At 45.6% G+C, this 13,790-nt stretch overlaps 1 protein-coding gene across 2 annotated transcripts in view; it reads left to right on the top strand.

Annotated features, from left to right (window-relative positions):
- The window catches only part of samd11 (sterile alpha motif domain containing 11), a 52,320-nt gene that overhangs the window by 23,106 nt on the left and 15,424 nt on the right, over positions 1–13,790 (top strand). For both annotated transcript variants that reach the window (XM_069140814.1, XM_069140815.1), the window contains exons 5-6: positions 7,113–7,205; positions 10,968–11,132. In XM_069140814.1, coding sequence (XP_068996915.1) covers positions 7,113–7,205; positions 10,968–11,132 — 258 coding nt within the window. The remainder of the gene's footprint in view (positions 1–7,112; positions 7,206–10,967; positions 11,133–13,790) is intronic.

Here is a 13,790-nt window from a genome sequence, read left to right as displayed (position 1 = left end):
TCTTCCCACATTCTCTGCCGCACTCCAGGATTTTTGTTAAACCCCCTGTTTTAAATTACCTCTGAATAAATAGCTTTGTTTGCCATTAATCCAGTTTCATGTGAGCAGAGGAACCATGGTGTGCATGTGCTAAGCTAAGAGCTTTTCATACAGCTTACACACAGACCGCATTTAATCACAGCTATTTGTCAAGTAGCCTGTTTGAGGATATGATGCAGCCATCAAAGAAAGACACATGGCAGTAAAACAGCCTCTGTGTGCACATCACTATTCAGCAATCAGCACGCTGTATTGGATGCTGTCACCATGCTGAGGTAGTTGTACAGTAGTTTATGTGTTGTTCAAAAAGGTACGTCCGATAGCAGCAGTGCTACACAAGCACAAACTTTTCACTTTAAAATGATATGGGCAAAATTCGATATGATGATACTTTGGACCAAATACCTCAATATTGATATCAAGGCAATATTTTAGGGTTGACTATTTGTGCACTCACAAAATATTTACTGAATGTGATTTTTAATAAATAATATTTTTTTCCTAATATCTATGCAGGCTTTTGCCTACAGGAAAGAATTTAAATCTGAACTCTTAATCTTGATAAAGGAATCACCTGAATTTAAACCATCCATCAGATAATCCAGGTACTTTTAACTAAATGCATTTCCCCTTAATTAAAGAACAAGGTGCCTTATTATCAGTGAAGACCATACCTTTGCTCCACTGTTGCCCGGAGTTCGACCCTGTCCCCTCTTATCCCATTAACCAGAGGCGCAGCAAGTGGCATAATCACCCCAGACCCAACACATCCATACCCTCTCTCTTTGTGCTCATCTCCTCTGTCTGCCAGATTAATTGTCCATACGGTGCCTGTGATATCAGGCAGGGTGGGTGGGTGGTGGAGGGTATTAGATTGCTCAGCAGCCAGCTCAGCCAGTGTCTTAGACCCCAGTTTGGGACAGATTTCCATTAATATACCAGCCTAATCAGTTCCTAAACTTAATGGAGAAATCAGAGCACGGAATAGTTTTCTTAACGGAGGAGGACAAGAGGGGATAGAGGTGGGTGTGGGCTAGTGATGGGGGTGTGTGTGAGGACAGTGTAGCCGACGCCATAGGGGGTCCAAGACCCTAAAATCTGTCCGTTTGAGCATTAAAGGGAGATTTAACAGGCTGCCTAAGCGGCTCGCTTCGTGTCTGTAAACAAGTCCAATCCGATCAGCCACTGGCTCTAATTCTGTCTGCCAGTGAAATTAGACACACACACACACACACACATTCACAAACACACAATTACACACAAAAATAACACGTAGTTATACAGATGCGTGCCTACGCAAAAATCAACATGGGTTCAAATTCGATTCCAAATACTTAGGTGGGTGAAATGGGTGTGAAGTTTTAGATTATTTGACTTTGAGGTGGATGAGACGGTAAACGCGGCTCGCTGCTCTGATATTGTGTTTACTCTGTTCTGTCAATCAACTGCACTATTTGACTTATCCTCCAAAAGCATCTCCCAATGAACTGTGGGAGGGTGAGGGGGCAGGGGAGGGGCGAGGGGTGAGGGAGTAGTACAGGCAAGAAGTTAAGGAAAAGAGAGAGAAACCGAGGGAAACGTCTGCAACAGCTAGAGACAGGGATGCGGAGATGGAAGAAACATTTGGAAATAGAGAGGCAGGAGAAATAGAGATGAATGAGTGCGGGTAGTGGTATCAGGGGAGGGCGAGCAGAGACTATGGCGGCGAACGGCTCCGCGTGTGTGTGTGTGTGTGTGTGTGTGTGTGTGTGTGTGTGTGTGTGTGTGTGTGTGTGTGTGTGTGTGTGTGTGTGTGTGTGTGTGTGTGTGTGTGTGTGTGTGTGTGTGTGTGTGTGTGTGTGTGTGTGTGTGTGTGTGTGTGGGTCAGGAGGAAAGGGAAGCAGCCTTGCTGGGTCGTCTCTGTGCCGGAGTGGGCCGTTAATTAAATCTGAGGGACAGACAGGAGGGCTGCCTCCCTCCTTCTTCTCTCCCTCCCTCCTTTGCTCGCTCAATCCCCAGCCACTGGCTATTCAGAAGCTCTGTGAGCGGTGGAGAGGAGGGAAGAAGGGAGGGGGAGGGCGGTGGGGGTGTGGAGGAGGGAGGGAGGGAGGGGGAGGGAGGGCAGGGGCGCCGACGCTGAGAGTCTGGCTGCCTGTGGAGACTGTAAACCGTGGCTCTGCGGTCAGACCGGAGACTCAAACAGTCAGATAAGGTGTTTTTGGGCCGCCGCCGCTCTCTCTCTCTCTCTCTCTCTCTCTCTCTCTCTCTCTCTCTCTCTCTCGCTCTCTCTCTCTCTCTCTCTCTCTCTCTCTCTCCTTTGCTCCATACACTCAGACTCCCAGAGGCAGTTACAGGCTGTCGGCGTGTGTGTGGTTGGGGGGTTGTAGCAGTGGTTTGGGGCTTGAGCACATTTTTGTGTGTGTTTGTGCATGCGCACCTTTCCGTGTGTGGTTTTAAAGGCCTAGTTTTAGATGTTTGCTTGCGTGTGAGTCTGCAGCCCAGCGTGTTTGTGCAAGGCCTTTTCTTTCAAACTGATTGTGAGTGAGGATTTCTTTTAAAGTATTACCAGCTAGTTATTACATTATTAGCATAGAAAGGCAATTCTACACCAAAGTAAACATTCCAGGATTTGTGCTGATATAAGCCTTGACATACAGAAGCAAAAAGGGAAATGTGGGTAGTAAATATTATAAAACATCCCACTGGTTAACGGGGATGTAATTGCACTGCCATAACAAAATGGTTTCTCAGAGTTAACGTTCAAAAAGAGACGCTTAACACTTCCATCAAGAGATGAGATTCAAAGATAACAAGAATACATAGTTGAGTTAATAATGGAAATAAATAGTTTGACCTACCTTTCAGAGGATTTCATTCTATAGTCTCAGTTGTTCTTAATCAATTTTGAGTTTGATTTGGTATGTTGTTGTTTTTGGGCAAAGTCATTTTTCTGATAATCCCTGGTGTGTAAAATGATGCTTTGCAAAGTATCACTTGACAAGAATCACAATACTGTTACAGTGTCACTGTTACATTCAGTTGCTACTTGTGTCATAGACAGAATGATTTGAAAATTCTTGTAAAACTTTAGTAGCCTTTAATGCGCTGTGAATTTTGTGTTGTTTATTAATTGTTAATATTTAATATGCATATTTTGGCATGAACCGTTGCTGAGCAACAGACCCTGTAAACAGAAAAAGACAGATGATTGCTGGGATGACAGATTGGAAGATTTGACAAAGGAAGCAGGAATAATGTGATAGAGGACACTAGGTGATTAAATATTAGATGGAACTTTATTATTTCAATTTTTATTATTATGGAAATGTCACTGAGTTCCCACGGTCTGTATATAGACTATATGCAACAATATGTTGTTTTCTAATACAACTTCGTACATTGTATACGTATATAGTGTTCTTATTCTAATATTTTATTTATTCTTTTCTTTTTATATATTTTCACAACTCTTGTTTCCTTGCTGTTAAGCAGTGTCCAGAGTGAAAGCCACAAAGGAAGAATTTGTTTGCACAGGGAAGCTTGTTTTTAACTATACCCAAAGAAACGTACAGTATGTTTGACATGTTTTTTTCCATTTATATTGACTTATAAAAAGAGACCTAAGAGTAAATTGTGTTGTGCTATCTTTTAGCTGTGACAATTAAGACAAACAAGGAAGTAATGAAGAACTCTTAGCAGTGGCTGTCACAGCCCCAGTCTACTGCTAATGGAAACTATCACTTGTTGTGTAGCACCACCTGTGCAGATGATTTTTAGAGGAACAAACTGACTGAATCTGACCCAAGGCATTTATGATGACTAAAACAAAAGCTAGCGTTAACCGCGTTTTTATTTTATTTTTTTTCTTGTGTTACATAACTATAAGCTGTTGTAAATGGGACATTTATTTATATGACAAAGTCACAGATTTTCACTTTAAGGTCAGACATATTTTTGACATTGCCATCTTCTCATGATTTTTCCTAATCTTCTCTATCGGTGGTCTTCCGTGTCCTCCTCTTAATTTCTCTCCTCCTATTAGAAAGAATATTACAAAGAGACGAGCAGTTTACACAGCAGTGTTACGAGATGTGAACATGTTGGCGGTGGTGCATCCTCCTCCCAGTGTGATCAGAAGCGCCTCTTGCCCCAACTGCATGAACCGCCTCCAACCCTCCCCCATCCTCCCCCATCCTCCCCTCCCTTTCCCAGCTGCATCGGCCCGTAAGCCAATCAATGGCAGGGCTTTCAGGGCCGGCGGAGGCCCCGGCGCACGGAGGGGGGATCAATAAGTTATTAGCACCATTCTGTCAGCTGTAATGTGGAGATTGATCGGGGGGCTGCGGCTGGCGGCCCACCCCACGTCCCCGCCTGTCACCCCCCCCCCCCCACCGCAGCCCCCACCGCCCCCTCCCCCCTCCCTCCCCCCCCGGCCTGATAAAGATGACAGATTAACGGAGTACGAGAGGAATTAAGGAGTCTGGCTGTCTGAGCTGTCAACACACTCCATGGGATGGAGAGAGGAGAGGAGGAGGACTGAAGTTTGAGGGAGGAAAAGGAAATCAGAGAGCAAGAGAGAAAGGGGAATGCTCTCCCGCCTGATGAGTCGCCCTGGTGGCGTAACATGAAAGAGAAGTCGTTAAGGTCCTGCTGTTTCCTCTTTCTGTTTCTGTCCCTCTCTTCTCATCCATCTTTTTCTCTCAGTGCCAGGGACAGCAGATAAGGAGGAGGTTAACTAGCAAGGTGGAACTGAGGCAGAGGTTAGAACTAGGTGTGTTTAGGTCTACTTCTTTAAAAAGGTTGGCCTGTAGACTATTTGTTGACCAGAAATGGCAAAAACAGGGGGGGGGGTTATATCATAGCAGGTAATGTGCACCTAATAATAAAGCAGTATTTTCAGTTAAAATCACAGCTTTGAAGCTAAAATAAAACTCCATAACCGCTAATTCCTGAGCAGTATTAACAAGCAGGTAATAGGGAAAGGCCTGGGGTAGCAAACTTGACTGTAAGCGGTGTTAGTGGGAGTAAAAGGTTTAGTATAGATGCTAGCAGAGCTCAGAGTTCGGCATAAAAAGGGAGCGCCGGTGCTCTAAGAAGCCCCATTTAATTGGCTTTAAAAGCTTTCCGCCCTCAAATCTCTGGCCCTCGGGCACTCGCTCAGGAGATGCAGTGTCTTGAGTGAGGTCGGCTCACGAGACGACTCAAGTGTGTGTCTGTGTGTGTGTTTGATCACGAGAGGCTCTGGGTGTGAGCGTGTATGTGTTTGGTCGAAGAGGGGGTTTGACTAATGGGGGTCCTCTCTCTCTCTTTGTTAATACCTCACTAATAGGATAGATGGAGACCTTTAGAGGTGTTTTTGAAAGAAATGTACTGAACCTGTTTTGAAAATGAGAAGAAAAACAGAATGGGAGATCATAAAGGAGAAAGTGTGTGCATGTACTTGTCCATTAGCGCTCCTCCCTCCATCCTGCTGTCTCTTTAGGATGGTATAGGGAGTGGATCTCCTCAGGACCTGAGAGGCAACATCAAACACGGGATCATTAATGAACCTGCTCCCTCTCTCGCTTGCTCACTCACCCTCTCATCAACACCCGGGCTTCTTTAGCAGCACAACAAAATCCTCAGAGACTCATCTAAATCTCTGTCTAACCCCCCAGTCTCTTGTTATTGAGAGGAAAGAACATAAGTTTGGGTAGTAGGTTAAAGGTTAAAGGTCAGACGCCACTCCAGCTTCACTCGTGTATTGATAACTGTCTGCCCGTCACAAAGGCAACAACACTATCTGGGGTGGACAAAGGACAGAAACCCCCAAACTCTGTTTGGTTGTGTGCTGTGACGCAATCACGTTGTTGTTGTTTTTTGTATCGCACCCCCCCCCCCCTTTTTTTTTTCTTTATTTCTCCTTGCTGTTCACACATGCTGTGCAAATGATGAAAAATTGCTCTGCTGAAAAGGAGAGACAGAAGGAGAGAGCAACCATTCTCCTTGAGGGAGGATAAAACACCCCCCCATCCCTAAAAATACACACTGAGAAGTGAAAGGGAGAGAAAGTGAGGAAGGAGGGAAGCAGTTGCTGCTGTGGCTTGGCTGTCTTGTGTGGAGGAAGAAACAGAGTTAGAGAAAAATCAGAGGAGCATGAGATAGAAACAGAGAGAGAAAGAGAGAGAGATGACAAACGGCTCTTTCCTTCCTGCCGGCGCTGCGTGCGATGTGCTCTGCATCCCCTCCCTCTCTGATTAGGCCTGTATTGATTTGAGGTGTGTTTGAGGGGGGTGGAGGTGAGGCAATGGGGCGGGAAGGAAGAGTGAGAGACGAGATGGGAGGAGAGGAGGAGGAGGCAGTAGGGGGTGCTGTAATTGTACACGAGATGCTCCTCGTTGGTGGCAGGGGTGGAGGTAGAGGGGAACAACAGGGAGGAGGAGGAGGAGGAGGCAGGGGGGGGCGGTCTTAATGGGAAGAGAGAGCGAGCTCCTAATGGGAGTTGGGTTCAAAGACACCTAGATGAGAACAGAAGGAGAAAGAAGCAGATGGAAATATGAGACAAGCGTGTTTACGAGGGGAGGACAACAACAGAGGGGATGGTTGTTGTGGACGTACAAAAACTAGAAATAAACACGACATAGACATAATGTCGGCTGAGAGGAATTTCTCAAGCAGCTGAGAGGCTTTTGCTCACTGCAATAAAAAGTTTGTGTGCCAACATCAGGGAAAAGGGGAGAAAGAGGAGAAGGGAGAGAGAGGAAGAACGGTGATAACACTTGAGGACGAACTGTTGGAAAGAGACGTTGGAAGAGACACGGAGACAGAGAGACAGAGTGAATAAAGTGGGCAGATCTGTACAGGCCTCTCTCATCGCTGACAGAACAGGCTCATCTCCAGATGCCCGTGGCTTCCTTCACTCCTTCTGTTTCTCTCCTTCTCTCCACACATCACTTTTTACCTCTTGGACTCCGTTTCGCTCTCTTTCTTCTAACTGTTCACTTCCAAAGCAGCCGCCATGCTCGCAGGTAGACACGGAGCACACAGAGGCACTACCAAGCCTTTCTTCTTTTTACTGACTGCTGTTTTCTCCCTTTGTATGCGTATGTTTACAGACGACCTTCTAGGCAAGAGGAGAAGCTTCTCTCCCAACAGCAGCAGTGACTGTCCCTCTGACAGCAAGAAGTCACGCAGTGTTTCCCCCAAAGGTAAGACCACGCAGGTTTATTTGTGTGTGCGACGTTACAGATGTGTTGTGACCTGCATTTTCTGAGAGGAGATGCGTGAACATTTTAGGGAAGAGGACGGAATACCCGAGTGTTAAATGAAAGAGAAAAGATGGACGCTACCGATTGAAGAATGAGAAAATTGAGGCTGTGTTGATTCAGTTTCTGGTGGTTGTCAGTGTGTTGAGCCCAAATTATGCTTCTCCAATGATAGACAGAGGAACATGCAGAACTATGCAGAGAAAGGTGTTGCAGAAGTTGCAGAGGCCCACAGAGCAGCTGATGTACGCACCTCCCAAACACATCATGCAGACCTGCGTGTCAGGAGAGCTGATTGGTTGATCTCAGCTTTCTGTCTCGAAGGGCGGCAGTTTGAAAACGGAACATGAAGCAGCTCCAGAAACAGTTTCACTTTCATGTCATCTCTCTCGGTCTATGTCTTGCAGCTTGTCTTGTTTACAGACTTATATTTTTGCATACACGTACGTTAAAGGGAGTTAGTAAAGGGTTAGTACAACCAAATTACCAAAGCATAGCTTATGAACTCTGCTTATGGTTTGCAACAATGAAAAGACTGAATTTTGGCTAAGAGTCAGCTGCTATCCCAATAAGATGCCTATTTTTAGCACAGCAAAAGGAGAACTTGTGCTGCTCAAAATATTGACAAATGTCATCTAAAACAAACGCTTCAACTTGTGCAATGTCTGAATTCCTCAGGTCAATCTACAGACTTCACTTTGAACAGATTTCATTTGAGCTATTTTCTACCACAGATGAAAAAAACCCCTGTGATTTTAGTGAACTGCTCCTTTAAGAAGGTACTCGTCCTTTCTGCTTTCTTCCAAACACACAAACATGTGCAGCAATATTCAAAGGCACGCACGCTCAAGTAAACATACACCACCTTTGTTCGCTCTCGAGGAGAAATTAGCGAGATGACGGACCTTGACAAGGCGCACCTTGGCAAGACAATGCCCCTACGTAACGCTGCAATCCGGTCGCTATCCTCCATTATTCATATCTCCCTTGTGTGGTGTGAAACCGGGCGCCCGGCATGGAGCCGACACAGCCACCGAGTCGGTCCCTGTGGGCTCCTCTTTAGGAAAACTTCCTGACTGATGCATTATACAGCAGGCAAAACCAAGGGCAGCTCACCACACATCTAGCCTCATCTCTGCAGACACACAAACAACATCCATACACACACTCTCCACATGCTTCCAATCATTTGACATGTTAATGAAATCTTGTTTTATGATGGTTGCATTTTGTGTAACACTCAGTTGGGAGAGAGTATTTGCGTCAGTAAATTTGGAGATCAGATTGAGTTGTGTAGAGCTCAGCCTGTTTTCACCTTTGCCCACTGGATGACCTTTGACCGACAGCAGCCCTGCCTGGAGCATCTTCCTCTTTCTCTGTGTATAGAAGCACTCATTCCTGGCCATTATCGTCTTACTGAGACACAACCCAGCCTCTAAAAGATGCATGGGCTTGTTATTGGTTAAAAGAGAGTGTGTGTGTGTTTATAAGTGTCTGTGTCTGTTTGTGTACCCTCGCTTGGCTTCTTTTTAAGGCAAATGGGGCTAGCGTGATTTTCTTTTGACTTTGTGTTTCTGTACCTCTCGGAGTACGTATGTTTCGGTTTTTGGCTTTCAAATCAAACAACTTCTGTATATGCTGTGCATATTTAGTTTCTTTGCTGTATATATACACATAAGAGAGACAGATAAAGAAGGCTGTTTGTGTGGGTATGTATAAGTGTGTGTGCGCAGCTCGCTATCCACAGAAGTGCATTTAAGCCTTTTCAAAACATCGCTGATCCCGTGTCTTAACCTTGAGCTCTGTCCACACCCAAAGCCTGACCCGGCACCTGTTTGCGTGTTTGTATTTGTGTGTTATCTTCTTTGCCTATGAGTGCGGTGACGGACACTATCCTTTAATGACTAATGCAGGTGGAGCAATAGACTAAAAGAGAGTCTGGGAGAGTAGCGCATGGATGGAGCCAGAGAGGTTGGATGCCGCTGTGTAAATGATGTCTGTTTTTCTTTCAGTTGCAAAGTCGGCACCCCCTGCTGTGTTTAGAGAGCAGGAAAACTTTAGACAGGCACAGACTAGTTGAGTGCGCGCGCGCGCACACACACACACACACGCACACACAGACAGAAAGACACACACACACACACACACACACACACACACACACACACACGCACACGCACACACAGACAGAAAGACACACACACACACACACACACACACACACACACACACACACACACACACACACACACACACACACACACACTTGAGGACCTTGGGTGGATTAGGTATAGCTCGGCGGTGGAGACAGAGATGCTTGCGTGTTCGCTTCCTCCCTCACCACCTCCACCCCACCTCCGCTCCTCAGCGCCACTCCTGCTCGCCTGCCCGGGGCCAGACTCAGGTTTCAATAAGGAGGAGGGTGGTAAAAATAACCCCCGCTTTCCTCTGCTTCTCCCTCCTCCACCTCTTCCCCCGTCTCTCTCCTCTAACTCCCCAACCACCTCCCCATATCCCCACCACCCTCACCTTAGATCATGTTACTATTGACGGATAGGGGGAGGAGGGAGGTCAGAGAGGGAGATTAAGTATGGGGACTGACAGCCCGCTAGATATCATACACCACAGCGACTTCACAACACCTTAAGCACAGCTCACGAGCGTTACACACACATACAGTGGTAAAAATGAAGTGGCTTTCTTTGTTCTTTTTTTTTTTTTTTTGTAGTCTGCATTATATCCAGTGAAAATACAGTTTTGCAAATCAACTGTACTTCTGATCTTGCACTGGATGGATACTGCTGCGCTTTGTGTCAGAGGAATTGTGAGTTCATGATGGGGTCAGGCTCAGAACATTAACAATGCATGGATGTATGTGTCGAGCGTCACGTGAAGAGGCTTTCAGTCCATCAGTGGCAACTTCCTCAGGAATTATCTGTGTAGAAGCACGTCTGGCCGATATATTTGAGGACGGCTGTATGTCAGAGAGAGCAGTAATCATAAAAAAACAAAACTGCTAGTTTGCAGGTGTTTAAAATGAATTCTGTGCAAATCCTTGTTCTGGGTCTACCATGGTTCTTTGTGATGTCTTGAGAGCTGCACAAGGTGTGACTATTATCCTAAAAATACACCTGTCTTATCAGCCAAAATCACAAAAAGTTACAGAAACAAATCCCCTCTTTTTACGACTGATATTCTGGTGTCAAGCATAGACACTGCTCAGAGGAACTAATGTGCAAAAAAGGCAGACTGGCTCCTGGACAGCAGTGAATGAACCCTCCATTGAGAAAAAGTCAAGACTCCCTCGTATTAGATTTAGTTATTTTCCTTTCCTATTGGGGGTAAACTCGTGGTATAGTTTGCTGGAATGAGAAACAGCAGTCTTTGATGTTGTGTTAAGTGATCTCCTGAAGTAGCTTTTTAGTCATTAAACTACAAATTTTCCAAATCTGTTACCGCCGGTTGCCGTTTGAATCCACCAATGGTTTAAAGCTGATTGTGTCACGCCCTACCTAATGATGACTGACATGCAAATGAATGCGGACTTGGTTAAATACATGAGGTATTATTCAACCACATGCTGAAAATATAGTTTATTGTAAACGTAATAGAGGAGTTTTAGAGCCTGCAGTTTAAGTCAGTGTTTCATTTCCTGATGATTTTTATATTGACAGTCACTGATGAGTGTCTTCCTCCTCTCCTCAGAAAACTCTCAGAGCCCGGTGGTGGAAGCAGGCGGCAGCCACGGCCACATGAGCCCGGAGGAGCATTACAGGCGCATGATGTCAGCGCTCAGCGAGCAAGGGTCCTACGAGGAGCAGCAGCAACGCCTCTACCAGCTAGCGAGCAGCATGGGGCTGCCTGGCCACGGTCAGTTCACAGTCTCTGTATTTCTGTTTGTGTAATAACGCACACCGTATGTACATTAGTGCACAGTGGATTTTTAAATTCTGAGTAGTGTTTCCTCCTCTATCAGTAAGAACTGACTCATGAATGATCTGGATGTACTTTTTTTTTTTTTACTGTTTTTTATTTTTGTAAAGAAACTTGAGCTTTACTTCAAACTAAAAGAGATTCCTTTGGAAGCACTTCACCAGCTTCTATGAAAAAAAAAAAAAAAATGAAAAAAAAAAAAAAAGTCTTCCATCACCTGTCACCAAGTCACTGAGGTGCAGTGCTGCTTTGTAACCCCAGAGTGTAGCCTTGTGTTCAGAGTACCATGTTAAGGTGTGCCACACCGCTGCCATTGTAAAAACCCCAGCCATAGAGACGGCTGACATTTCTATTTGTGGTGCTTGCCCACCCAGTGTCAAAGTGTCACTCAGGGTGATTTCTGACCACCCTGACTCTCCGTCGTTAACGGCACCCACAGGCCTTCACATGCATCAACGCCATGATTGATCCGGGAGCGTTCATTGGCTGCCTGCCATCCCTCTAAATCTCCCTACACCCAGGAAACCACCAGCGTGTCACACATATACTCCATTTCTACAGACATAAAATTTACCGGTTTTAGCTTGAGAGAATTGTAGTTTGATAGAGAGAAAAGAAAATGAGAAAAGTTGCTTAATTTGGGTTTTATAAGTTGGCTTTATGTTCACTTCACTGTGTCTGCCATTAAATGTTAACCTTTTTCTCACATTTTTCTAAAGAATGTAACAGTAAGTCCTACCAGTCTTTATGGGCTCTTTTGCAGTAGCATAAATCCAATCGATGCTCCGGCTGAATTGTAGTTTGAGCTACTTTTATTTTTATTTGATTAGTAATGATTTTTAATTGCTGGCTGCAAATCTAGGGGGCGAAGCCTATAAATGCTTTAATTGCCTTTTCCCTGTGTCTTAGAGGAGTTAGAGGCAACATACAGTGCATTGTGGGGGTTTTACAGCCCAGGGCTTGGTCTGATCGCTGGCTTCCTTTCCCAGAAGCCTCGTCGGTTTTGAGGCAGGCACCAACACAGACAAACTCGCTCCTTTTCTTCACTTCCACTTTCCAACTCCGTTTGATTGTTTCCACGCTTATCCTTTATTCTGCACACGTGCATTCCTCTTACAAACCGCACTTAAAAGCTGTCTATGTGTAGAAGAAGAAGAGGCGATGGTAAAGAGGCACCAGGAATAGGAGTAAAAAATTAAAAAAAAAAAAAAAGAAACTGGGGAGAAGAAATGGTCAAAGGAAATGAGGGAAGAGTGAATTCTCCTGGAGCTAGAAATAAGATTTTGTCACGACACAACTTTTCGTAATGGCGACATATGTGTGGTTACGTTCTGTTTGTCACGGTCAGATCTTCTCAAGTGGTCTTTTAATGTTGCTAATATTCCTTCCTGCCACACCTGACAAATTCCTCCATATATCCATTGACTGTTTTCAAGTTTATTTCCAAAACATATTGTACACCACCTCCACATCCTCCCTTGCAATTAACAGGTGGAGCTTGTTAAGAAACTGACACTCTGAGACATTAACAGTCTGGGAGGTGGGACAGAGGGGTGGCTGTTTTGTCTCTTGAGAGGCTGACGTGAATCACTTGAGCGAGAGCCCCTTGACATTGACCTGGTCTCCGATGGGGGCCCCCCCGGGCCCCTCATCTCTCCTATACATCTCCCTCTCAAGCTTGCTTTTATACCCCCTCCCTGCTTCCTCCTCCTTTTCCTTACCGCCAACTCTCCCTTTAGCCTTGGTCCCCGCAGAGCATCCTTTCATGTGTTTGAAGTGTAGGACACAGAAAATGAAAGTGTGTGTGCGTGAAAGAGGCGGGTGTGTGTGTGTGTGTGTGTGTGTGTGTGTGCGCGCGCACGTAGGTGCAAGGTGTTGTTTGAGGGGCTCTCTCTGGACCTGATGGGCAAAAGAAGAGTTGGGAAGTCGGGGGGGTGGGAGGGCTGAAATTGGGGGTGGTGGTGGAGGGGTGGCAGGGTTGTAGAAATGGCCAGGAGGGCTTTCCCTCCCCCTTCATATGATGAAAGGAGAGTGAGGGAGAGAAAAATGAAAAAGTGGGGGTAGAGATCCAGATGAAAGTGGAAGGAGGGGTGGGATGGAGGGCGTGCTCTTCTGTTTTGTCTCCTGCAGTTCAGTCTGCATTAAAACATGAAGCTATACACAACATGTCTTCAGCATCATCCCAAAAACTCAAGCACACAATCGGTCAAAGGACAAAGACATTCAGAGTGAACGACTCGGCACATATTTACCGCTACATAAGCCCGTGATACTGGCTAAATGCCTCTTCCTGAAAAGATACTTAATTTTCTGGTGTGTGGTGTACTTTATCGGATGGATGTTGGCTTTTGTGTACCTGCCAGTCCACCAAATCCATCATGAGGCCGGCCAAGCTCTATCAGCGCTGTGCTCCTGTGCATTCTCGCGCCGAGGAGAACCCGGCTTAACTGAGAGGATTTAGGCCCAACTCCAGGAATGATGGCGGGGAGAAAAATGGGCTGGCATAAAAGAGGGATAAGTGGAATGGGTCCGAATCTCAAACTGGGACTTCCCAAAATAACTGATGCAAAGGAGGAGGTGTGGTGTATGTGTGTG

This window comes from Embiotoca jacksoni, unplaced genomic scaffold (assembly GCF_022577435.1).
Source record: "Embiotoca jacksoni isolate LCO1_2020_lvr unplaced genomic scaffold, fEmbJac1.0.p SCAF_9, whole genome shotgun sequence".
Classification (NCBI taxonomy): Eukaryota; Metazoa; Chordata; class Actinopteri; family Embiotocidae; genus Embiotoca; species Embiotoca jacksoni.
The sequence above is the reverse complement of the archived record's forward strand: the minus strand, read 5'-3'. Positions and strand labels throughout refer to the sequence as shown.